The 27,899-nt window shown below is 40.7% G+C and overlaps 1 protein-coding gene across 1 annotated transcript; it reads left to right on the top strand.

The window, feature by feature from the left end:
- On the top strand, positions 1-27,710 carry fa2h (fatty acid 2-hydroxylase). The gene is made up of 7 exons (XM_026312221.1): positions 1-679; positions 20,188-20,319; positions 22,842-22,984; positions 23,382-23,482; positions 23,699-23,871; positions 24,175-24,427; positions 24,533-27,710. The coding sequence occupies exons 1-7, from the start codon at positions 398-400 to the stop codon at positions 24,598-24,600; spliced, it is 1,152 nt and encodes a 383-aa protein (XP_026168006.1). The 5' UTR covers positions 1-397; the 3' UTR covers positions 24,601-27,710.
- Positions 27,711-27,899: the final 189 nt, after the last annotated feature.

The following is a 27,899-nucleotide window of genomic DNA, read 5'->3' as shown; positions in this document are numbered from 1 at the left end:
CGGTACACGTAAGAGCCTGGCAAGGTAAGGTAACACTCTAAGGTAACACTCGTTTTCTCTTAGTTTGAAGGTGACTAGGCCTAATAGTGCAAGAAAACCGCAAGTATTTGTCCACTAATCCAAACCAGTCCTCTAAGCATACATTTGTCACATTTGTTAAGTTTCGGAACATGTGTCTGCAGCTGTGACAGCCGCCTTGTTGTTTTCCGAGCCCCTGAACGCCTCACAGACCCCGCCTCTGTCTTGTGGTTGGAGTCAGGAGCCTCTGGGTGTCAGTGCTGAAGGAAAGTTCCCCGTCCAGTAGTGAGGTCGACGGCCCCTCCGAGGACGTTTCTCTGCTCTGCTGTCTCTGCTCGGCTTTCGCTACAGGTGGACGCTCTGCACCTCCACTGTCAGGATGTCGTCGTCCGCGTCTCCCCAGTCCTTCACGGAGAGGGAGGTGGCCCGCCACTGCAACAAGGACTCCTGCTGGGTCCTGCTGGGGACCAGGGTGTACGACGTGACCGCATTCTTGCGGATGCACCCGGGCGGAGAGGCGCTGATACTGGGTCGCTCGGGCAAGGACTTGAGCCGGGTGATGGAAGGACCCCCGCATCGGCACTCGGAGAACGCCCGGCGGTGGATGGAGCAGTACTACATCGGGGAGCTGAGGAGAGACAGCGCCGAGGGACAGGCGGAGGTAGGCGGATAACTGACCCACAGCGGGTAGCTAGACTGACATACAGAGACATAGCAGAAGAACCTGTTCCAGGTCCGCACCGGAGGGTCGTGCAGGTGTGTGTCTCAGACACACCGTTGTCTTAAACCAGGGTCTTCAGACAGGGTCGTTCCTTCTTTAAAAGAAGGCCCGTTGTCTTAAATCAGTCTTCAGCTTTCCCCTCTGCGCCCAGCGGTGCAGGAACAACAGACAAACAAACCTGGACCATTTGCGGCTCAAATTTGAGAATAACTTGGACATTTCTAGCATGTTTGACAGGGCAGTGACACGAGCCTGCCAGATGTTTATCAGAATCAAACCAGATGTTCCCCACTGAGATTTCCCAGGCCAGCTGAGTGCTCTTCAGGCTGGGGAACACCTGACACGACCTGATTTGGGCTTTGAACAGGTCTGGGTGTGTTTATTGGCTGAATGTGAGACAGGGTGACTTAGTGCTCGGTGGTTTTGAGGCAGTGGAAACTGATAGGGGCTTGTTGGCGTTGGATAACAGGTGTATAATTGTCTCTCACTTGACTTAACTGGGCGTTTTTCTGTTAGTAACTCACAGGGGAGGGAGAACTCCCTGCTCTGCACTCCTCTTGGCTGCTATTGATCACAGGAAAGGGAGCTGGTGGAAAAAGACTCAGGGAGGGTTTGGCTCCATGCCTGTGTAATTGTGCAGGAGGTGAAGGAAAAGGTGTGGAACAAGGAGGGGCATACAGGTGATATAGCAGACCTGTGGAGTTGGGGTAGGGCAACTCTGGGGGTTCAGTGAATGAATGATTGAAGAGGTATGAGTGAGAGAGAGGCATAGAGGAACAAACTGGTTTGTCCTGTCTGATTACACATGGAGGGGACTGCAAACAGGGAATTTGATTGGGGGGGGGGGATCCACAACCAATTCCTATGTCTGTGAGGAGATTTCTTATGTTTGTTGCATCTCTGTATGCAAAATGTACACAGCTAAACAATAAGACATGTTCTTTTCTTCTTGACCCCCCCGGAACAATACGCTTCAGCCGCTGATTAGTCATAATCATGAGGAATTAGACTAGTGTACTATGTTTTGTCTGCCTGCTGTTAGAATTGATAGTGTCATGCAGCATGTGTATGGGGAAGATTGAGGACTGAGTGTTAAATGAGTGAGCGTCAGGAACAATACAAATGCCATATCCTTTATCATTATAGCAGGACAGTGTGCCATGTAACTAGTCTTAAACACTTTGTGCTACAAAGATCATTTACACATCAAATTGTGCAGCATTTTGAGGAATCAGTTGCTATTACTTTTGGTATTTGTAAGATTTTTTGTACTATGTGTTGTGAAATCTCCTGTAGTTTTTTAATATATTAAGTCTAACAGGAGGGTTGTCAGCGTTTTCTTAGTTTCAGCATGTGAAGTCATCTGTTACAGCAGAGACCAGCCAGTGTTTCAGACCTGAAATAACGTCTCTGATCTGCTGCTGTAACAGCCTGTTTATCAGAATGTTTGTGTTGTCCGGTGGGAAAACCACATTAACTCATATTTAACACTCCACAGCAGAACTACAGTGACTATTTTGCAGCAGGAACGATGTACCTTTAAAACCTTATTGGTTAATTCTGGGAAATATGTACAAAGTACAGAGTGACACTCATACCTTGTCCACTCAGCAGTTTTTAAAATTCATAAACCAGCTCCTTTGTAAGAGTATTAGTTCTGTCATAATTTATGTTCACAATCTACAGAATAATAGTTTATTTCACTGTAAATGTATTTACTTCCTCTTAATTCAAACTGCCGTTTGTTTTAATATGATTAGGCACTGAGTGGAGAAAACACTGACTGAGGTAACAGAAAGTAATTTTGTCATAAACATTCTCTCAACGCATAATTTCACACTGTGTTACTGAGGAACTTGTGTGTCCATCCACGGGGTGTGAAACGCTGGTCAAAAGTGGAGGTCATGAGACACTATTTCTGTGATTGACTCAGTCACCAGGGCATTCCAGCTAATAATGAAATAACCTTGCGTAATGTTTTGTTTTTTTATCCTCTGAGCTTGGCCAGTGAACAAATACAGCCCACTTTCTCCTCTCATTTTTCTCCAGGCATTTAAGCACATTTGTCTAACTGCAAATGTCACACCTAACCTGTGATTTGTTCTTTAATATTGGCCTAATGGCCTTAAAGGGCATTTTCACCAAGGGAACAAATACCAGTGTGGAAACGGGACGTACAAACTTTCAGTCAAAACCATGTGACTCTGATTGTGCTTGGATTGCATTCAAAAGAAAAGTTAGTTACAGAAGTAGCATGGTCATTTTAACTATTGTAAAAATAATAGACCTTTGCCTTTGGTTGGATAGAATGAAATATAGAGAATTAGAAAATAATTCTTCTGTTCCATTAATGTATCATCACGTGTCAGTCAGTGGCTGCCATCAGTATACTGGGAATATCATCAAACGTGACATGGGTGGGATATAAGACGCATATCTGTTTCAGTTATTGTGGTGAATGGGAAAATGCTGAATCCACATTGTGCTATGGTTTGTTGTGATGTATCAACAGTACAGAGCTATTAATATCGCAAGGCAGAGATCTTTCTGTCTGGACTGTTCTGCTTTCTGACAGTTTATGGCTGTTTGGGTTGACTTTATTATATTTCATTGATAAATGTCATTTTTTGGTCCACACTTTGTTAGAAAACAGTGAAAATAGTTTTTCACAAGTTGCTGAACCCCAAGCTCATGTATTCAGTTGTCTAGCAGGGCTGGACAATTAATTATTTTTCGATATTGATCTTGATCTTGATCTTAATTCTGACCCCTATGTGATCTCATTCTCACATGACAATGATTGTGCCATACACAGTGAGCCTGATTAAAAAACAAATCCACTGTATTTGACATGGTGAAAAGAAAGGCTCCAGTAGTGATAACAAGATTGCTCAGGCCTGAGAAGACCCTTCCAGTGAATGTGGGGAAGAACGAAAAAACGTTTCCAACCGTTTCACGAACGATAACTGCAATGGTGTAAAGACCATGTTGTTACTTTTGACATAATGTAGAGAAATATGTCACTGAAAAAACAATAGAGAGAAGATTTAATTGGTCAAGGATCGTGAGAGAAAATGGTGATTCAGCTCTAAATGAAAAAAAAGTGTGATTCATATTTTACCCTGAATAGTGCAGCCCTGTTTTTCTGACCCAAAGTGAAGAATTGGATTTACTAGGACATACAGTATGACAAAAAAGCTTTGTTTTTAATTAAAAAGCTAATGTGGTTTTTTCGAGGCAGTAGGTGCTGTAAGATGCAGTGCCCTAATCTGGCTCTTTAAGGGAACACCTGTCATCGTAAGGGTTAATCCTTAATGAGCACAAGCCAATAATACAGTCTGCACTTTCCTGTGTCCCGGAGGAGGCTGCTCTCCTGTGCCCTGCCACACAGGACCAAGTGTTTGAACAGCTTGGTAGACAGACACATTACAGGACTTGTGCAGTATTTTGTTTGAGGTTACCTAAAATACAAACATAATTAAGGATGTTTGAGGGGTATTAGAAGAAATGGTGTTCTTCATTGCATGAGTAGCCAACATACACATGTCCTTAAAGAGCTGCTATGATGTAGAGCAAAAAAAGAGCTTTGAGCTACATCAAGATGTTGGCGGATGTCCTCCGCTGTGATTCTGTCTTCACAGTGTTTTTAAACATCCATCTGTCCATCCATTTTCTATACCCGCTAATTCCTTAACCAAGTTTTTAAACTATTTAAAATTTAAAAAATAATGAATTAATTAATTTTGAATCTCTTGCCTTGAGAGTGAGTAGTGTTGAAGACACACACTGTTGTCCTTATTGTGTTGTCACACCCAATCAGAAATTGGATGCACAAGGATAAGCTCACCCCCTGTGCAGCGCTATGCACACAGCATGGGGAGTAGCCAGCGACGAGCAAAGCAGGACATTGAAAATGTGCTGTTGCAGGTTGCTCTGTATCTAAAAAGGTCTGTGCTATGTTTTAAAAATCAACTGTTACTTTGTTGGGAAACGTAAACATGTGAACAGTCATTCTGAAATACCCAACTAAAGTCTCAGGTCTGCAGCAGCAGATTCCTGGGCTCCAGATTTGCTTGCCCTCCTAAATAGGCAACAACATTTCTCACAAATCTTTTTTGGAGAAAACTCAAGGTAAACTATCCATGCCTTAGATTATAACTGTGGACATGTCTGTTTTTATTAGGGATCCAAAACCTAAAGAAGGAAGAACAGGATATGTGTTTGAGACAGAGGTGCTGTTTGCACGATCAACAAATCAAACTGCTTTGTCATAAATACTGATCATTTGTATTTTTGAAAGCACTTTTGTCTTTTTTTTTGTGTAGAAGTACCTTTCCATGATATGATGCCAGGGCCACAGTTCTTTCTCTAGTTAACAGCTCAACTATCTGATTACAGCCATTGTTCATTTTGATTCTCTCTTATCTCTTATATTATGTTCTCACTTGTATTATACATCATAGAATATCTGTGCTAGAGACACTTCATGCTTTCCCAATTGTGCCCAAAACTGATGACACTTACTCTCCACAGGGGTTATACAAAATATTAAACAGCAGAGAACCTGTTGCGCAAACTACTGTGTATTTAAAACTGCTCGGCTGCCAAGAATGTATGGGAGCGTAAAGGTGGAGTCCACCAGTAGTTTAGTGTTCCATTTTAATAAACATTGGGAATTCTTAAGATATGGATCTGATAACGTCCAACAAAAGCAGAGATACCCTGACTTTTTGTCTTTAGTACTGGTCATGTTTCACAAATGCTGGATTATACTTAATGCAACTTGATAGCAGGTATGTTATCAGTAAACACTTCACTGACTGAGATCTGGGACAACAAAAGCTTGATCATGCATAATATTTCTGAGAAGTGCAGTGTAAAAGCAGTCCAGTGGTAAATGGCTGAATAAATCTGTATCCAGACACAATACAGTACAGTACTTGTGCTACTGAACATTTTGTCAAAATTCATCCCTAAAATCCCTAAAGTAAAAATCCCTACTCAGTCTCCTAATAAATGTAGTACAGAAGCGATGTTTTGGTTCAGCCACTGGGATGTTAATGATTTTGTGCATGCATTTTCATTGAAGACTGAACTGATTTCATTCATGGGTACACCTTTGTTTGCTCTGCTTCTTTCTCCTTGTTTAGAATGAATCAAGCCAACAAGGCTTATCAACCTCTAGATGGGATGTGGAATTAGCTCAAAATTCTGTGACTTTCCTTTTATTTCCACTGGGTCTATGTGTCTCTTTCTATACACTGACTTGAAATGTAAATGGATTCTAAGGGCGCAGAGGGCAGACGCCGTCGTATGTCTGCTTTAACATAAGGCACAGTGTAGCTGCACTTGGGAGAATAGTACAGATACTGTTAATGGAGTGGAATCACAAATCAGTGTGTGAATGAATAAGGAACAGTGAAGATAGTACAGATGAGCTATGTAGAGTGGCAGCACATGGGAGAGACAGGAAGTGGATGGGATTAAATTGGAAAATGTAAGTGAGAATAGGAGAGAAAAGGTCAAAAACTTTCTAAAGGTTTTGGGTAGTATTTAAAAAAGCTTAAAAACAGGTAAAACACAACAACAGTATACAATTAAAGTGTGTAAGAGACCAGAAACTGTACAGAGAGGAGCACAGAGCTCATAATGGTGGGTGCTGATAAGTTCTGTGGCTGGAATGCTGGAGGGCGACTGGGTCAGACTGGTGGAGTGCTGGAATGTGGATTTTGAGCTACACGGGTCTTTGTCAATGATGTGATTGTCCTTCGTCATATGGAGGGGGGTTGAAGGCCTTGAGGAGGGGTTTACGACAGTATTTACAATAAGTTCAATATTAACACCTGCTAAGTGAGAATTTAGTTACAGTTTATTTTTGGCAGCATAATAGAGTCATGAAATGCAGGTATTTATTAAAGACTTTGCCCCTGCAGGTAAGAATGGACTTACACAGCAGCAGGAGCCCGTCACATCAAAGCAAATTAATGACACTGTATTCACCAAGAGCCTACCTGTTGCCATTCACCTGTTGACATGTTGTCTCCAGTGTCTGTGTCATCAGGATATCGAGGTGAACTCTGAAAAGCTGCTCTGAGCTTATCACCGTGGTGATACATTACCTGGCACATTGTGTACCCTTGCTACCATAGACACTGTCAACACGGCAATTAGTGCTCAGGTGCAGGCCTCAGGTGGCTCCTGTCATTGCCACGGTAACGGTTGGAATTGGGAACGAGGTGGAGGAAGATTTGATGGACCATCAGAGATGATGGAGATGAACAGTGCAGTTTATTTTAGCAAAGACTTTTCTTTCTTCTTCTTCATTTGTGCAAGTGCTGAAGTGTTCACATTTACTCTACTTCTTTCTTTTTAATCATAATATATCCCTCACTTAATATTGTTCATTCACATTAAACTGTTGTGAGCCCACAGAGTGGACATATGAGGTCCTGGACTTTTGACCTAACCTTCCTTAAATTTTATGAAGTATTGTTCATATCCTGCATTACAAAACTCCACCCCATATGTCATCTAGTCATGTTTAGTCAGGATTCTGCTTTTTGCAGCAGCTTGGCCTCAGGGTGATGTATTTATACACTGTGGATGTGACAGGTTGTTGTGTAGTACAACACACACATAGACTTACATTCATTTCCTGAAGATTTACCCTAACCTAAACCCAAACCTAACCTTACACTAACGTCAAAGCAAGTCTTCTCCTTAAAATTCAGTAATTTACATTGTGGGGATCTGGCTATGGTTCCCACGAGGAAGCTGAGTCCCCAAGTCACAAACAAGATCCCTGTAATGTAGGAAAAACATACACACACACACACACACACACACACACACACACACACACACACACACACACACACACACACACACACACACACACACACAAATTCAGGTGTGTTGCTACTGCAAAACAAACAGTAGGAATGTGTGGGAGAAATATACAAAATCCTCAGACACACCTAGAGGATTGAGGAGGAGATCAAAGGCCACACTGTTGTGCTGTGTTACAGGGCAGTTAGAGAGGACTGGGGCACTGCTTCTGCTGTGGATATTGTACATGCATGTGAAGAAGAACAAACATGGATTTTTAGCACCAGGACAGATGGCTGTGGTACATAGCTTTATTGCATGTCAACCTGTGGTTGAAATGTCTATTTGACTTTAGAGTAGGGCGGCATGGTGACTTAGTGGTTAGCACTGTTGCCTCACATCAAGAAGGTTCCTGGTTTGAAACCCATCAGGGGCCTTTCTGTGTGGAGTCTGCATGTTCTCCCTGTGCTTGTGTGGGTTTTCTCCAGGTACTCTGGTTTCCTCCCACAGTCCAAAAACATGTATGTCAGGTTGATTGGTGACTCTAAATTGCCCATAGGAGTGAGTGTGAGTGTGTGAGGTTGTTTGTCTCTATGTGGCCCTGTGATGGACTGGTGACCTGTCCAGGGTGTACCCCTGCCTTTCACCCAAAGAGAGCTGGGATAGGCTCCAGCAGATCCCTGTGACCCTGGTTAGGGATAAGTGGGTATAGATGATGGATGAATGGGCTTTACAGTATCAGTAAATTAAATTGTTGCTTATAGTCATGGATGACTAGAATCATCTAAAACACCCATGGGTGGTCATAACATACACATGTAAAACTTTAGTCAAAGATAACACATATTTGGGATAAACAAATATCACTTTTGGATACTTCTGAGTACCTATATTTGAGTACTTGCCACTACAAAGAACTTTATGAAGTTCAGTGGGTGAACAGGGTAACGGGTGGAGAGAGTGAAGATGTCAGATTTCTTTCTTTCTTTCTTCTTCCTCTTTGTCTTCCTCTTCTTCAACTGCTCATACTTTCTCCATTACCAGAGTGACTGTTTTGTTTTGTCATCACTTGTCTTAAAAATCTCCACTGATGAAATTTTTCCTCCACTGCCTGAGTGCCTGCTCAACCTGCTGAACCAACATCAGTGTGTTGTATCAAATAATTTTTATGATTATGAATACTAGAGGCTCCTGTCAGACCCAATACTGATGTTGGTGCATCCGTGTTTGCATTTGATCCTTACTGGACCTGAAGAAAACTGGGAGAGGCCGTTGTAGGAGAAATGTGTTTGTCTGTGTTTTGGCATGAGTTAAGCTGAAATCTTATTGATAATCTTGAAGCATTTTAGTGTTCAGGTTTGCATGAAATGTTGTTTTGTGTCAAATTTTTATAAATTAGAAAAAATTATTCATATATCTCTTACACTTATCTACACAGAATATGGAAACATTGCGAGGGCGGTTGCTGTGTTTTTTATGGCATGTGGATTACTAATAGTTACGGCCTATTACAAGCTGAATAACTATACACAGCTTCTGATTTGTGCACATACTCACACAAACACAGAAATGCAAACACATAACAGGTTCAGAGAGAAAGGAAACAAGGGTGGAATCTTGAGTCCCAGCCTTTCAGGTTTGACTAGTTCTTGTAGTTAGAGCAAGATTATTATCTGCACTACACACTAATATACAAACAAGAATAGTATCAGAGTAAAATGTGTCCACACACCTATAGATAGACGTATACACACACACACACACACACACACACACACACACACACACAAAGTGGCCATGCTGCAGCTGACAAAATTAGAAAAAAGTTTGCAAGATACTGAAGAAATAAAAAACTTGTGATACTGGCTCCTGCCATACATGAAGACTGCAGAGCTCAGCCTGTACCCGTCCTCTTGTCTCTGACCCACAGTCACACCCACACACCTTGCCAGTTGGTTTGGCCGTATTTATCCCAATCTAGCTGTGCAGTTGGCTAGAGCAGAGAAGTATTTCAACTCTGAAATGTTGTTGTCAAATGAGATGTCTAGCACGTTGAGGTGTGACTGTGCCCGTGGCTGAAACTAGGGCAGAGGAGACGTGAGTGGGTCTGTCTTTCCTTCATCTTGCTTAGTGTGAACTGCGAGAGCACTGAACATTCACACACACACAGTCATGTGATGTTTCTGGTGAGACTGATGTCTTTGTTATTGGATATGAATAGCAGAGTATGACGCAGACTTACTGACAATCAAATGAATGGCATGGTTGCAATTTAAATGCCTGTCATCAGTGCTTTTGGCTAACACAGCCATCAGTGATTTAGTAAGACCTGATGAAACTGAACACTGACATCTTACATGTTCTGTGGTTCCTTGATCATGTCTGAAACCTAAGTGAGACCATGCATGTATTGAGACAAGGATTTGATAATCACTCAGATAGACCTATAAAGGACTTTGGTTAATTACTACTACTTGTAAATAAATAATCTTCTTTTGGATTTTCTATAAAATGGGTGAATGACCTGTGTACCACATGGATGTGTGTTTGTGTGTGGGAGAGATAGAACTCAGAGCTAATGGCCTTTTCAGTGCTATTGAACTTTTTAAAGTATTACTGAACTTTAACCCTGTTACCACATGGGCCTTACCAGACACACCCTCACAAAACGACATGGAAACGCACCTACACACTGTTTGAAAGTGCACAATAGCAAGTCCACACAGCGATAAGAATAGATATAGCAGTTTTATTTTCATGATTACTGTTCACACATTATTCAGTCTCACACCCTTATCCTCTCCAAAGATCTCCTGTTGGTCACTTCTCGATCGTACGAGTTCGGAACACCTGACTTGAATTCCTAAAAAGACAAAATATTTGGTGATGCTGTGAGTGCTGTAAGTGTCAGCCTTACAATGCTCTCAAAACAGCCTAAAAGTAATAAGCCAGCTGAGCCTCCTCAGGTTGACAGGCTGCGTGACCCTCCTCATGTGCTACGTAACCGGAGCCAAGGGGGGGTTATGAAAGTTTCTTAATAATAGTTAACCTGAAATGCAGGTTTTGCTACATGGTTAGGTCGGTAATAATAGTTTAAGCAAAGTCTAGAATATGTAACCAATCCAAAATTGGTGTCAGAATGAAATATGGTTTTTATGACAACAAATGCTGTTTGATTTGAGGGATTTAAAGGTTGGAGTTAAGCTGCTGTCACACTTCAGTTTAAGTGCCACTGTCATCATCCTTCAAAATATCCACTGCACCAACCACTAAACTCTACTGCCATGACCAGTCTACTTACATTCTTACAACTTACGGTACATAGCAGCTGCATGAAGTCCACACTACGTTAGTTTAGTATTTACTGTATTATGTTTCTAAGTCTGAAAGTGTGTATTTATTGACTACAAGTGAAACAAAAGTTCTATCATCTTCAAGAGCTGTGACTCTCTCACCCATATAAATCACTCAGTGGTTTAAATGATTCTGTGTGACTGTATTTGCTGAGTCTTCTTTAATATTAATATTGTTTTAGTGTAATCGCCAGGGACAGACCACTTTACTGACATAGGGAGGGGTGAAGCTCCTCTGTGCATTTTGGAGAGACTGACGTATTTATGCCTTTTCTGCATTTGGTTTGGGTATGTCTGGATTACGCAGTCAGATTTCAGTTGTTGAATGCTTAGATGCATTTACTTGCAGCTGTTTTGATATTAGATGGCTGTCAAACCCATGTAAGATGTGTAAGTGTAAATGAGATTTTACAGTGGCTAGACAAATTTTCACATATAAGCAGTGTTTAATTAAGGCTGCTCTCCCATCTAGCCTCTCTAACTTTTCTTTTTAGTCCACCAGCTGGGTTTTGGGATTATAGCAGTGTAACAAAGCGAAATGGGGGCAAACTATGGCCTGGGCCACTACCCATCTTTTACTTCATCCTGTGTCCATAATGATAACCTGAAGGACGCCTTCTATTCATTCAGGCCCCTGCTCCCCTCCACAATTTGTATTATACCCCATTCACAGCTTTGGTTAAATTCATCTACCCAAGTTGTCCTTTCTCTCCTCTCCCTGCAGAGACTGAGTATAGTTTGTGTGGTGATGGTACCAGGGCACATCGCCACTCTACTCTAGGCATCTCCTTTGTTTTTTGTCTCTCTTTCTTTTATATTTCTCTTCCTACTGGGACAGAGCCCTCTTATGTTTTACTCCACACTAAAATAAGATTATTCAATCAGACTGTGCTTATATAACAAGGCACCTTTTATTCATTACCTCTCTTTTTCCATTAAAGTAAAGATTCTGAAATGTAGTAACCTGTCGCTAATGTTCGGACCATTCTCCTGTCTCCAGGAAGGCAAAGTTGAATATTTTGTAAATTTTCAAATTTGAATCACCTAAAACAGATTGTTCATAAAGAATGACATAACTGAGATCTGCCTTAAAACAGAGAACACAATTTTGTGAATGAAGGTTGTTCTAAGCTTGTTGAATGCTTTCAATCACACAATAAAATTCAAAGGCAGAACAGTATAATCAAACATCTTCAGTGTCCCTCTTCCGTATAATGCAGGTCGGGTGTCAATCTCTGCGTGACAATGGGCCGACGTGGGGTGAGAGTAATGTCAGCAGCACAGTCATGGCACCCATTGTCTCAGCTCAGGCCTGGAGAGTGTACACAAAAGAGGGACACTCCTGGATCAACAGAAACACAGACTAAGGCCAGCAATTAGTTACTGAACTCCCTACTCTTTCTTTCAGTGTTTACTAAACAACTGGCACATTATCTTTTGTTCATTTCTTCTCTGTTTTACTGGATTTATATTTAGGTAGCAAAGCAGAAATTGTGTCTTAGCACTGACCAAAAATGAACAGATGGCATTGTGAAATACAGACTGAGAGAAAAAGTGAGATGGAGGTATGTGAGTTAGAGAAGAGATGGGGGTGAGGGTTACCGAAGTCCTCGCCTCCTGTGGGCACTATTGATGTGTTGTCATGGCAGACTGTACCTGAGCTATGAGTCTGAATATCAGGTTCAGTGAGATGAAGTATATCTGTTGAATGACTGTGATTTTGGGAGTTACTGTGCAATTGCTATATTAGGAATAGTTAATTTATTGGTCAATGTTCAGTCTTCAAAGAGGAACTTCCATAATTTCTCTGTCAGACGTCTGTGTGTTTTTATCGTGAAATAGATCATTCTAAACAAAGAAGTATAAATTATTGATTTAATTTTTATGTTCGATTAAAATGACTTTAATACAGTTAATAAATTACTCAATACAGTATATCCTATAGCAGTACTATAAACAGTGACTTCAGTACAGGTATTGGCAGTAAATAGCTCTTTTATTTGAATACAGGACCTTTACATGTAAAAGAATAGGGCAGGGAGTTCTGGCCAAAAATATTACCATGATAATTACTGTGTAATAATAATAGCATCAATGAGGAAGGACACACTCAACATGTTGCACACGTACACACGTGGTGTTATGGTGGGTGCCACTAAATGTGAACATTATTTACAAGAAATACAGGATCCCTTTTAATTTCAATTTAAATCAAAGGTTTTGGTTGAATCTGAGACTAATCCCTAAGGCTGTTTATGGTTCTAAACAATGATTTATTTTTTAATTATTAATTTCAGATTCTGAAGGCAACATGTTCTAACATTTATGCTCATGTAACACTGTTGTGCAGACAGACTGCATTGGTGGCAAACCTGCTCTTCCACTTTTCACTGAATCTTACAAAATGTTTCCACACTGGAACTTCTCTCTGGGAGCGAACCACTTTCATTAGCTTTGGCAAACTGTTTTTTCCCACCACTCTAACTGGTGTCAAGACTTTCACCATTAAACATGAGCTGTGTCATTGCTTCTCTTTGAGCTGTTAACATATCAGGTAATGACTATAATGGCTGACAGGAGGGACCACTGCTGGGATTTGAAGTAATATACCACAAGGGGCTTGATGTTGATGGGAGCACAGGCTTTGACTGTCTATGTACTGGCATGGTAACGACACCTGTTTAAGTGTGGAAAAGGTTTGTTGTGTTTCCCACCAGCACAGGCCACAGTATCTTTTACAGAAGATATTGCTCTGTTGTTTATTTAGCTTTAGAAATCTGAGCCATTTTCAAATCACAGATATTGTGTGACCTTTCTTTGCCACAGTCTCATTCTCCTTCTTCACAGTCGCTCATTTTTAGGCCCGAGCAAGGACCGAGGTCCCAGCGCAGGGACTATTATAATCGCTCAATGGGCAAGGGACGAATAAGCGTTTACAGCCTTATTTGACCCCCTGAACGTGTGTGAAAACTCACCAAAATTTGCACCCCCCTCAGAATCGCGTCACAATTTGATATTTTATGGGTTTCATAAACGACCTCAAAAGAATGGCTCTTGCGGCGCCCCCGACAGAGGTCGAGATACATTGGGCCTATGGGAGGTCATGTGACACTTTTTTCATTGTACAGTCGCAAAACCTGGCACACATCTTCTTCATGTTAGGCCAGGCAAAAAAGCTTATTGTGTCCCGGTCGTGTGACCGACAGGAAGTCCACCAGCTGGGGGTTTATCTCGAGGTCATTGAGTTCGTTGATTTTGCTCACCTCGTATTCTTTCGAACTCCTCCTTGGGCTTTTGACCGATCGAGCTCATTTTTGGCCGGCGTCACCTAGACCCATGGGGCTGCAAAAGTTATCCAAATTCTTTGAATAAGTATTACGGTTTTCCTTTGGCGGGCGCTGCAATTTGGCCTAGGTTTTTGGCTCGCCGCCGTTTCCTCAACTTGTAATAACTCTCACACGCATGGTCGGATTGGAATGGGACCAATTGATGAATTGTAGTCCCTGCCGCCCTAGACCCATCTGATTAAACTAAATCGAAATAGGCCCTATAGCGCCCCCTGTATAACGATTTGAAAATTGCCATTCAAACCAAACCATTTACTTTGTCAGCTTTGTACCAGATTTGGCACACACATCCTTTAGGGCGTCCTGATCGTAAAAGCCGATCGGACCCATGCTCTATTTTGCATGTGGTTGCCTTGGCGGTGACTGGATCTCGCCATTCGTTTCCAATGGGAATTTTGCAAAATGTCCAGCTTTTGTCAGAACGGTACCAGATTTGGCACAGATCTCCGTGGGGGTCCAGTGAAGGGCATGGTCTACTTGGAGGGGGTGTGGGGGGGGCGGATAGCGCCCCCTATGCAGTTGCACTTACTTTGTCAGAACTGTATCAAATTTGGCACAGACCTCCGTGGGGCTCCAGGAGAGGACATGGTCTACTTGGGACGGTGTGGGGGGGGGCGGATGGCGCCCCCTATGTTCTTGCACTTACTTTGTCAGAACTGTACCGAATTTGGCACAGATCTCCGTGGGGGTCCGCTGAATGACGTGGTCTACTTGGGGAGGTGCGGTCTCCTCGGGGGAGGGGTTTTGGGGGGGCCGCCGGTTCTTGGGGGACGGTCGATTCGGAGGGCGGGGGCGGTTGGGGAGGCGGTTCGTTCGGGGAGGCCGTTCGCTGGGGGAGGCGGTTCGTTCGTGGACGCGGTTCGCTGGGGGACACGGTTCGCTCGCGGGGGCGGCGCGCCGGGGGAGGCGGTCCGCTCGAGGCGAGGGCCGATCATCGCCGCTTGCGGCTATATTTATACTTGATGCTGAGTGAATTTATTTATCGATCATTTATTGATTGCTTGGAAATTTTGGCATTTTCTTTCTCTATTGGAAAATATATATATATATATATATATATATATCATTGGCTGCTTTTGCAGTTGCAAGAAAAAGTAATAGCACAGTTTGCATTTTCCTGGCTTTTGGCTTGAATTGGTCAGTTGTATTGCCTTGTATAAGCCAGGGTCCACATTAATAAACATTTCTAGCAGAGACTAGCTCCTAGTGATGAAATTTTAAGAAGAGTCTTAAAATTGTTGAAGTTACCAAACAATTTCACCTCAAATTTAAATGTAGATCATAGTAAAGATAAAGTTATTCATGAAGCATCTTAACCCTTAAATCCCTCCTAGGGTGGAAAACTTTCATAGAGGAGGACTTTTAAGAGTCTTAGGAATTTTTTTTAAGCAGAACGTTACAGACTAGATAATGTTTGCTGTTGATCTCATTACAGATGTGTTCATATCTGTTGCTTTCTACTTTTCTACAAGACTACGAATTAACGTTCTTCCCTAATAAAGTTTATCTCATCTTATCTTGTAGCCAGTGCAAACATGCCACAAGCCCAGAAATGAAAGTCATCACAGCTCAGAGATATTTGGCAACTGGGAAAAGCAACAGTGCAGCAGTGATGGCTTAGTCTGTCAACAATCCTTATCAGCAGAGTGATCACACAAACAATTAGTGCAGCACTCTCAAAGCCTCACGTCACAGTTCATTTTTAATCCATTGGACATTCACACCGTGCACAAAAAGACATTTAAGGACTTTGTGTAAAGTAATTGATGGATCACACATCTGAATTAGAAATTAAGAGCTTAACGTAAATAGAGAGTGGTACCATTTTTATTTCAACTGTAAACAGCAGGGCCATTTTTCTTCAATTACTTTTAAATAGATTAAGATTAATAGATCTATTAATTAGATTAAATATGGCTGTTCTTTTTTTTAAAGTAAAGGCTTATAATATATCATGCGCTTTTTTGTGTGTGTTTTTTAATGTTTTCCCCCCTAACTAAAAAGTGTTTATAGATAGTGACCAGAGTTTTGTCTTTTTTCAAAAAAATTGAACCACAAAGAAAGACCTCATCCAGCCAATTGTTTCCTCTCATAGCACAGTAGATTCACATCTAGATCAAACTGTGGTCAGTGGTGTGGTTTCACTGTCAGAAAGAAATCGGTCGCACATGAAGATTTTTGTTTGATGATCTGAACACCTCTACAGACACTGATGTATTATGTTTGTTTTTAAAAGGTGATATTCAGTCTTTATATCTACTTAAACCAAACAGAGCATCTAATATTCTCCCTTTTCATTGTTCAAAGGTGAAGTTGATAACTAAGACTATCGATAAGGGCAGTTCTTGCCCTTGTGGACTAGAGTTGCCCACTCCTGCTATAAATGATAGCTCTCACCAAGGCCATCATCAAGTTACTGTCAGTCCCTTGGTTTTCCCTGCTGGGGTCTGTGAGTACAGTAAAACTTGTTCCAGGTGATGAACTAATGAAGGAACATCCTATACCCATGGTGCCATGGCATTTGGTTTTTCCTTTTAGCCACTCACCTTTCCGTCTTGCACTGCAGTCTAAAAATAACTATTAATATGCAAAACTTAATGAGATGCAGAAAGTAACATGCACCTGGTTTTCAGCAGTAGTCAGCTGCCACATGATACTTTTTTACATGTGGTTGCTAACCTTTAGCTCCTTTTTAATTTTTCAACAGTGCTGTTTTTACAGCACTAATAAAACCATCAAGTTTTATCTCTGTCTTTCTGTCAAAACAATGACAGGATGAGGTGTTAGAGCAAGTGTCCATCTTACCATCGAGATAAACCTTAATCTTATCACAATGCAACATAAAATTCATCATTTGGCATAGCACTAGTTAATATTACAGAAAATCACCTAGGTGTGCTAAGAAGTGCTTAGTTTAGTACTACACCTAAAATGTCATTTTGGTTGACCGCTAAGGGTTTGCTGTACATGACTGCAAAAAACAAACTGCAGCCTTAAAAATTTCCATGTAGTTGATTATCATGTGGTTGATTTTGTACACAAAATGTTTCTGTCACCAATAATCTCTGGCTGCAGCTCTGGCATCTTGGCTGTGTTTCTGCAGGGTTACAAAACAGGATTGGCGATCGTCACACACATCTCCACCGTGTCTAACTAAGCAAAAATAAACCTCCCACTTCGGGGAAAACCTGGTGGGATGTTTACATTCCCAATACTGGCCACACCCACCCTTCATTGCAACACACCTGCAGAATTTATTGATGTCACAGTCACCTTTGTTAAGCCAGTTCCATATGTACAACGTAGGATGAGGTAGCTCTCATTAAAAATCACAATTACAGATCATGTAGGCCCTGGCTGTTTCTGATACAAACATTGTGTGTGCATATTGCTTTCTTTCTCCAATATAAAGCAATCACACTGCTGGTTGTGGTGTGTGTGTGAGTGTGTGTGTGTGTGTGTGTGTGTGTGTGTGTGTGCGTGTGTGAGGGTGTGTGTGTGTGTGTGTGTGTGTGTACCTGTGAGCCAACACATTTTTCTGCACTGCCTTTGTTTGTGTTACTAAGTGTAATATCAGATCTGTATCACCATGTACCATATCACCCATAACAACACTAAACAAATGACGACTGTCTGCGCATTGTAACATCTTACTGATGATATTAATCATATATTGATCACTTTGAATGACATTGACTTGTAGACTGTTTTCCTTCTTTGTAACCTTTTCTCCTGTGATGTACTTAATTTACCCTGACTCAAAAATGTTTTACATTTTACCAAATAATGTCCAGAGTGTGTCACAACATTAATTCTGTTTTTCCAAGGAGAATCGCAGTTTTTTTTTTTTTTTTTTTTTTTTTTTTAAGTGCAGTGTGGTTATGGGTGTGGATTGTTGCCTATGTATATGTTGAATTGTCAAGGTGATGTTATAAGCCATTATAAGGCAACCTATTGGGACCTGGTTGTGTTTGTACTTGTATTTCTACCTTTGTGAGGACCATTTAAAGCATATTTCCATCCATCTGGTTTCCATCCATTGAGTGTTAAAACACGAACAAGAGCCTGGTTTAGATAAGGTTTAGGTTACGGGTCGGCATTAGGCATATGGTTGTGATTGTTACGGTTAGGATAAAGGATTATGTCAATGAGTGACCTAACAACTATAGTAAGACATGACAGACTGGCTCACTGTTGGTGTGTGTGTGTGTGTGTGTGTGTGTGTGTGTGAGAGAGAGAGAGAGAGATGCAAAGAATAGGCATCAAGCAACTGCAGAGCAGAGAAGGGAGATAATGATGAATTTGTATAATGAGCGTTTAGTCACAGATGAAGGGGAAGAAGATGCATTTCACAGTTTTTGGACTGTAGTGGCAACACACTAGAAGCTACTGTTCTGTGCCATCTCAGTTTTGGTTAGACATAAAGGATACTGCACCCAAAATCTACAAAATCTACTATTTGAGATTTGACAGGTTGTAGGGTGCTTGGGTTCATGCCAGTTACGTGAGCGTAGTACCATTGCAAAAAAATATACCATACAATTTTCAAGTTGCTCCTCCAGCATAATCTACTGCCCTCATATTTCTTCACTCACTCTGCTGTGTGACAAGTGTAAACACTTAGCCACAGTGGTGTCAAGGGGAAACTACATATAGTCATATTTTGTTGACTTTGTGAGTGGGCTGTTTTTTTTGAAAACTGGGTCACTACTTGAAACCACTGTAACTGAAACTAATTGAGGTTTACCACAACCACTGTTATCTAGAGCCTACATGTCGTGACAATTTAGTGCTAGATTGATCCAGTTTGGGTGAGGTAGTCCTTTAGTGGAACTGGTTTTAACAGGATGGTTTCACTCTAGTGCAATTTCTGTGCAAAAACATCTTTATGTGTGTTCATAATGTCCAGATATACATCTGTTTATCACTGTTTATCATCGCATGCGTCATGTTGTGTTTAGCAGTAACATTCACTGTCTTTTCCTTATGGCCAGTTTAGGACCTGGTAGGAAAGTATCAGTGAAACCAAATTCAGGCATTACTATTGTCAATATTATTTATTTGCTCTGCATAAATACAAGTTGTAAAAGCTTATTTGTTTACTTGGCTAATATTATTTGCATGTGCATCAAAATCTAATTGAAATTTCCATTATGAAAAAACAAAAATGGTTGATCACCTGTATTTATCATAGCTGTCAGTCAAAATGATATAAAAATATTGAGTAGCTTGAGTTTAACTGAAGGATATCTTTCATCTTTTACCTTTCATGCATGACACTAGGCTGTGCCCTTATTCATTTATCTGTGTGTAAGGCAACCACAGTTGCTATTTGCTTGAATTGTTATGGCAGGTGGAAATGTTTACAAGCTTTTGATGTTTGATGACACTTTTTTTTTTTTTTACTGTGCACATGAATGGAGAGGTCTGATTGGGTTAACAGCCTGTTAATACTGCACCTTTTGCATTGTCACACTACACTATTTACTCTGACTTTAAAAAAGAAACAATAGTAGAGGCCATTTGTTGGTGTTTGTTAATGATACATATGTGTTCAAGGGTTGACAATTGGATTAAATTAAATCTTCTGGTATATCTCATATGACCATAACAGATGAGCAAAGAGCAATTCGATTGTGAGTAAAAGTGGTTCACCTTAAAAACACACAGATACACATCCTGGCCATAGTTTATTTCAGAGTCATAGTATGAACAGGTCCTCTCTGTCTTGTATACGGTGGTGTATTATAGTTCTTTGTAACCAGTAAACATATCATGAAATAAGATGAATGAAAGAAAGAAAGAAAATGAAAACCGATATCACTGCGCAGAAAAAGATAATTGTTTGTCCATCTCTTTGTACATGTGATCACTAGGTTAGCACTTCTGGTGTTAACTATGTCCATTTTTGTGTCCTCAGACACTGAGAGAGAGGAGGACGGCCAGTGAACAAGCAGAGGGAAAGACGGCAGAAAAGACAGCAGACATAAAAGCCAAAGAGGAGGATGAGAACGACCCCTACAAGCTCTGCAGCTCTGTGGATCTGGATAAGGTATGTGTGTGTTTACTGTGAAAAGCTATGTGGAGACAGGGAGTGACTGTATCTCTGTGGTAATGTGGAAATGTAGAGGGTTACATGCTTGAGAGCGAAGGAAAGTGACCACACAAGTACGGGAAGTGTGTGTGCTTGTGATGGGGAGTAGATGAAGAGTGAACAGTCATCGTGTAAATATCCCTAACTCGCAGTTACCAGGTCCTAGCATGGCACGACACCATGGCGCACTTAATTAACCAGTCTGTGTTGTTCACTCTGTTGCCAGGCATCAGAGTGTATTGGGTAGGATGCAGTGCTCTTGGCTGTTCACACTGTAAATCAGGATTGTGTCAGAAACACTTTAGGGTGTTTTTGACTTTATAGCATCACCAAACTCTTGGCCAGCTGTGCAGAGGCTAATTGGTAACAGTGTTTTGAATCACGCATCTTGCCAGGTGTGTGTGTATCTTGCCACATTTTGTCTGAGGCTGTCTCACTCTCAGGAATGTGAGACACACATGCATGTGGCCCAGTTTTTTTTTGTCTATTTTTTTTCACCCGGTAGTTTTAGATGCAGAAACGTCCTCAGTATGACCAAACATCACCTGTCAAATCTTACAAAAACATCAGTATGACTGGTATTTGCTGATATTTTGTTTATATTGGGAGTGCTGTGAATACCGGCTGTCAATCACTTAATATTTTTTACCAGGTGAATCAGTACATGTTATTCTGATTTATATAACACCATGTTTCACAGTTTTTTTCAATCATGTTTTCTAAGGTTTACTTCTTTATTAAGTAGAATTATTCAGTTCTAAGGTTACATACCATACCAGAAAGCTGCAGTGCAGCATAAAAGGATAGTGGATTTTTAAAACAACCTTTTCCAACTTGTGCCATCACTTGTGTCATGATTCCCCTTTGGGACTTCCTGCCGGGAGACCCTTATTTTGTAGAGACTTCCTTTTTCCCTGTGCACTGGTCCCCGGCAGCTTCACATTTGCTGTTTGTGTTCATTGGTTTCACCTGTTGTTTATTGGTTATCCTTTTCACCTGTGGTTAGTCACCTTTTGTGTTCTCTGTACTTATACCTCCCTCTTTCCTTTGTTCCCTGGCGAAGCATTAGTTGTGGTGGGTTTTTGTGACAGTTATCGTGATCATTGATGTCAGTGAGTTTTTTTTTTTTTTTATGACGACCGTCCCATCCGGTCAATCCTTAGTTCTACCGTCTCATCCGGTTCCCTGAGTTTTGTATTTTCATTCTGCCCTGGAGATCCCAGAAGGGAATAAAGCTTTGTCTTCGTTCTGCATTTGGGTCCTACCGCCTTTCCTTCGCTCCCGCTCCCGCATCCACACACCCCAGTTCGTGACAACTTGTGTGTGGGATATTCCTGCACTAGTCACAAGATTTATTATAATTACCATGTGACAAACAATTTCAATTCTTTCTCTTAATGTGTGAGACTAGATTTAATAAAGATGAACATTTTATTCTTTTAGTCTAATAACAGACATTTCCATCCCATTTCCTGCATGACAAATTTGAACAACAGCCCCATACCATTTATTTTTTCTAGTGTTTGTGCAAAAATAATAGCTACTACAAACACACCCAGATCTCCAACCCAGCTAAAAGTTTGTTTTGATGAGGAAGAATAACACATGGATTCTAAATATCTCTGGTTCTGCTACACAGATCCTGATCATTTTGTCCATTGGGAATCTGATATGTTGAAGGTGTGTAAAAGTACAGTCTGTTAGTCTGTTCTTTATGACTTTTTGGCTGTTAGTTTTGTTGTAGCAACATACAGGTAGTGCACAGCATTACTTAGGATTATCATAAAAGCACAATAAGCTTATCTAACCCTGAATGAACTAAGGTAATAAGGGGCAGAGATGAGTGTTACTAAGCAGTGCTCTGAGTCCTTGTAGTGATATGGCAGATAGCTCCCTAGTCAGAGTCAGCAAACTGCCACTGCATGTTGTCAGTGTGAATGATTGTATATGCATGAAGCCTGATGGGGAAGCAGAAGCAGAAGTGTAAAACATAATGGTTGGACATTGTGTTGTAGCATTCAGAGCTGAGGAGAGACCATTTTGTTCTTGTTTCTCCGTCCAAATAAGATTATGTGCTAAAATGTTATCACTGTGGCAGTAACCAGCATCAGGTGACAATGGGAGTTTCTGCCTGATACCACAGGGGTATTTCAACTGAGACATATCACATGGCCAACAGTCCACACTTCCTTAATAATCAGCACCATTCAGAAAAACAGGAGTTGGGGTCATATGTTGTTTCACAAGTAACACAGCTGAAAGTGTCAACTGAGCTCATGTACTCCAATCATGGTTTTGCTGTCTGTACTCATCTTCATCATAAAGTTCTGATTGGAGACTACACTTTCCTAGTTATAATACCAAACATGGTTATTTCCTGGTTTGATCAGTCCCTGTGCTTGTCTTCAGTGTTTAACTCTCTGCTGCCACCTGCTGGACACAATGGAGACTTCCTGAATACATTGTTTCAATCTCCACAGGATTTGGTGGACTGGAGGAAGCCCCTGGCGTGGCAGGTAGGCCACCTTGGAGAAAAATATGATGCATGGGTTCACGAGCCAGTTGACAGACCAATCAGACTGTTTGGAAACCCTTTCCTGGAGGCCAGCACCAAGACTTCCTGGTCAGAAAGCTATTTTAATATTACTATTATTATATAACGAAATAAAAAGTAAAATGTTTTTCTCAAAATTCTTATTCAGAAGATATGAGATTTATTAGTCTGAAGTATGCATTTTCAGACTTTCAAACTAAACAGCCATGTTTTGTGCATTTCCCTGATGTTTAAAAAGTAATGACATAGATTTAATTTAAAGCTTTAAGGGCTTTTTAACTAAATGAGGAACAATTAAACATGTTATGAGGGGACTATTCAAGGTTAAAGGTGCCCTTTGGAGCTTTCTTATCAACGACAAGAAGTTGTTGCAGTTTTTCTCATTTATAGCCAGAGTTGCCACTGTACAAATTTCCACTGAGAGCTATTCTGAGTTGAAAGAGTTTGGCATCATCTGTTTCTACAGGTACTGGGTCCCAGTGGTGTGGCTTCCTATTGTGTTTTATCTCAGTTGGTACTGCTACAGCACCCTGGCAAAGGGCACCACCACGATAGTCCTCACTTCAGGTAACACACACACACATAAGCGCCACCACATTTGATGCATGCTTATGTCATGCAAACACAATTGCCAGACTCTTGCACACTTTCATCTTCATTTGCACATTCGGATTCTCATTTGCATAGACACACAGCTATATCGAGCAGTGCATTTGTTTTTATAATTTTGATCCACTTAGTGTGTGTTTATGTCTGTGTCATTGTCGGTGTGTGTGTTCCCAGACTTCTCTGTCCCGATCCCTTCATACGTTTTCCCGCCACTGTTTTTGATGGGCTGGTTCTTGTGGTCATTCATCGAGTACTGCATCCATCGCTTTGTCTTTCACATGAAACCGCCAGCTCATAACTATTACCTTATCACACTGCACTTCCTCCTGCATGGGCAGCACCACAAGGTACAAACACAGTGCCACTGACGCATAGAGATGGGGCACATGGTGCCCATGGTTCATGGTCATAAAACAGGTTTAATCATAAAACTCATATTTCTTTAATTATGACGACTTTTAATGGCAGGTTATCATTATTGAATAATCTCATACTGCAGTTAAACTAGTCCACATTTTCCACAATGTACAATGTTGTCGGCTTGTGTTAATAAATTTTAGCTCTTTTTTTGCACCTGTGTTTTTTTTTCCTGGCTGTTGCTTCTACAGTATCATGTTTAAGTACAGGACACAAACTTGTTTCCTCCACAGTCTCCTTTCGATGGCTCTCGGCTGGTCTTCCCCCCTGGCTTGGCCTCCTTAGTGGTGGGAAGTTTCTACATAATCCTCCGCAACACACTCCCAGAGATTTTTGCGATATCTGTGTTTGTTGGAGGACTGTGCGGCTACGTCGTGTATGATATGATACACTACTACCTTCATTATGGCTCGCCAAAGAAAGGCTCGTATATGTACAGCCTGAAAGCCTACCATGTCAAACACCACTTTGAGCACCAGAGAACAGGTGAGCACTGGAAAACTGTAAATTTGTTGGACATGTAGGATTAGCCTCTCTGTGCTTCTGGCTTTTGTCTGACCGATCTGATGTCATTTTTATTGTTCCCTCTAGGTTTTGGAATCACCTCCACATTCTGGGACTACCCCTTCAACACACTGATCCCCGATGAGAAATTTTAGAGTAGAAGCAGCTCTCCTGAAGGGCCGCAAGACTTACCAACCAGCCCACATGCTCTAACCACCCTGACAACCTTAGTTCAGTCTCTGCAGCCATAGCTCCCATAGCCTCTGCTAGTCCATACTACTTCCTTATTGATTTCTATACAGTTGTATGGCCTTTTCATTCTTTTTTAGTAACCAAACCAATCTACTACTGCTACAGCCGGATTTATGCATTTCTGAAGATACGCGTAAAGAGAAGGGTGTTATGGGTAACTATAGGACACAGAGGAGCTAATGATGCTCCCAAATCTCAACAGTGTGTTGTGCAAAACTCCGGTTCAAGCAGCCTAATTAGTTAATCCCACTTCATGTTGAGAGGCTCATTTGAAAGGAAGATGGAACAGTTTATATTTTTTAACAGAAGGTTAAAAAAATATAAACATTTGTTCTGAAAGTTAATGTCCTCATTAAGACACATCATATCGCTGATTGTCTTGTCCCACCCATACTACCTATGTTTGCAAATCTAACTCTGCTTCACCAATGACCAATCACAGTAATTACAGTAACCAATTTACACTGTTAGTAGGGTTACACCGATGTCTGTTTCTGTATTGATTCAATGTCTGCAGGCAACTGTGGGGTTAAAGTATAAAGAAACACATTTGTGAATGTCTCTGAATGTGTCCTACATGCTTACGTGCAACACAGAGAAACATAAACCCGGCTTACTTCTGCTGCTGTGCTTTTGCTGCTCGCAGCTCAATAGCGAAGTCATTACCTGATCACCTAACACAACATTGTAATATTCAATGTGTGGTGGGCTATAGAGAGAAAGAGAGGGATGCACACACACACATATACATTTCTCTTTCCATTCTTCATGGAAGCTTCACATTGACTTCCTCTGTTTCCTAAAGACTTTATTTACTGTATGTGGTGGGGACCAGAATCTGGTCCTCACAAGGAAGGCAAGTCCCCACAATCTTAAGTATTTAGGGTTTTAGTCCCCACAGGCTCACCCATACACATGAACAGACACAGAATGCAAACAGGTATTTGTCTTTAAGTATGTTCTTTTTTTAATTTTGAAGGATTAGCTAAAAATAAATACACAAAACAACACACAGTTGTAGCTTCAATCGCAGTGGGAGAGAAGGAAAAGGAAGTGCTAGATGGTGGGTGAAGGTTGAAGAGTGATGGAGATGAAAGAGAATGTGAGTGAGAGAAAAGGGTTTGGCAATTTGAGTGGAGACCAAGTGACAGAAAATTTCCAAACTCTAACATCACCCCAAGTAAACTAACTCAGGAAAGAAATCTCTAGCCCTCCTTTGCACTAACTGCTGTTGGACTGTTTCTTATTTTGTCCTGAGTGTCATAGCTGTCCTCTCGGCTGACCACTAAGCTACCCAGCTATGCTGCTACATGCTGTTACTGTAGATTCAGTTTTCAGACATTCCCTCAACAATGTTTGGCTCTTGCTCTTCTTTGTTAAAACAGCTGGGAACAGAAAACATCTGGTTGTAGCTTTTTGAACATGATGACACTTTAGATTTAACTTATTAATTATTTGCAGTGCTGTGGAAGGGAGGTCATGCTGTAATGTGCTAATTTGATATAATGTCATGTAAAGCAGAGTTCTGAATGTTTGGAACACCCGTGGAGATATATTTTTGCAAATCTGGTGTCGTATTTCCTCTGTTTTCTTTTGTTTTGTCATTAATGATGCAACAAAGATTGTTAAGATGTTTTGTAAGATGCTTTGTACAGAACTGCACAAGCTTTACTGTATGTCATTAGAGTGAACTGACATTTTCTAAGATAGATAGTGAATGCATCGGTGGATAAATATTGTATCTGTGGATGCATTTAGATGGGAAGATGGATGGATGTTAGAGTGTTGTCATGATGACAGAGGGGCAGAGCTGATGGCATGAAGCCAGCCTATCAGACTTCCTGTTGTGGGGATCTCGGGGTCAAAGGTTGCAGGTTCAGCTAAGTGAGAAGAATTATTGGCTTTCATGTGAAAACAGTTGTTTTTAGCACAACTCAACAAAGCTTTTTAGGCAATTTTATATTTTTACCATTAAGATCCACATCATTTTTAATGGCTCTGCCCTGCAGATCCCCACAGGATGACGATCACTGGACCATCTGACTGGACAGCAGCAGGTCTTGATAATTACTGGCAGATCCTCAAAATGTCTCTTCTAAACACTTGACAACACTGATAACTAAAGCAGAACAAAGTTGATTCAAAATATTTCAATACGTAATAGAGAACATTGAGAATATTTTAATACTGCGCAAAAATGTTTTTTTCCCAACTTTTCTAGTGTGAAGAAGTACTCGCACTTATTCTTGCATTTGTAAAATGAAGTAATAAAAAAAAAATTACTACTTTTGATGAAAGCAGCAATTTAATAATAAAGTGAGATGATCTGAATAGCTTTTTTTTTTAAACATTCATTAAAATAATAAATAATTCCTCAGATAAATCTTATATGGGTTTTGTCACCAAAACCATTTGTAATTTAATCAGTTTAATTTGTCTCACCCAGGCTTACAGGGTTGCACTGTAAGTGAACTTGCACCAAAACATGTTGTGTTTTTTAAAGCACATCTCTTGTTTCTGTCACACAGTGGAGATTATAATTACATCATAAAGAAAAAAAGTCTGTTGTTGTATTTTATATAATACTATGTACCACAGAGATTTTTCAGAAAGAACCGGAAATATATATTTTTTATGTATGTAATGATGGTGGAGATAATGATGACCATAACATAAATGATGATGATGATGATGATGATGAGTGATAATGACCATGAAATGGCAAAGTGAAATGATTCCACCCGTTGAAGTAAAGTACATATATAAAGTATATATATAGATGGGAAGATGGATGGATGGTGGAGTGGGATAAAGCTTGATAAGGATAAAACTTACAATGTTCTTGTAGGTGCTGAATATGACAAGTGAACTTTTCCATGTGCTAAATTATGCAGCATAAAATAATATTTCCTAAATATGTTTACTCTCATATCCATGATCCCTATAGTTTTTATTTTGGAATTTCAAATGTCTATGCAAATGCTTTTGTAAATAAATGTCAGTATATTTCTGATGCCAGGCTGTCTTGGTCTTTATCCCTCTTTTTTTAAAGGGAGTGCCAACAGGCTTACACTGATATGATTCATAGTGAATGCTACTTGGTCGTTTCAAATCTTTAGCCTCATTCTACTATTAAGAAAATGCAACAGCTGGTATTTTCCAGTGATTTCACACTGACAGCATGTTTATTTCATCTCTGCTG

The sequence above is a fragment of the Mastacembelus armatus genome, chromosome 6 (assembly GCF_900324485.2).
Source record: "Mastacembelus armatus chromosome 6, fMasArm1.2, whole genome shotgun sequence".
Classification (NCBI taxonomy): domain Eukaryota; kingdom Metazoa; phylum Chordata; class Actinopteri; order Synbranchiformes; family Mastacembelidae; genus Mastacembelus; species Mastacembelus armatus.
The sequence above is the reverse complement of the archived record's forward strand: the minus strand, read 5'-3'. Positions and strand labels throughout refer to the sequence as shown.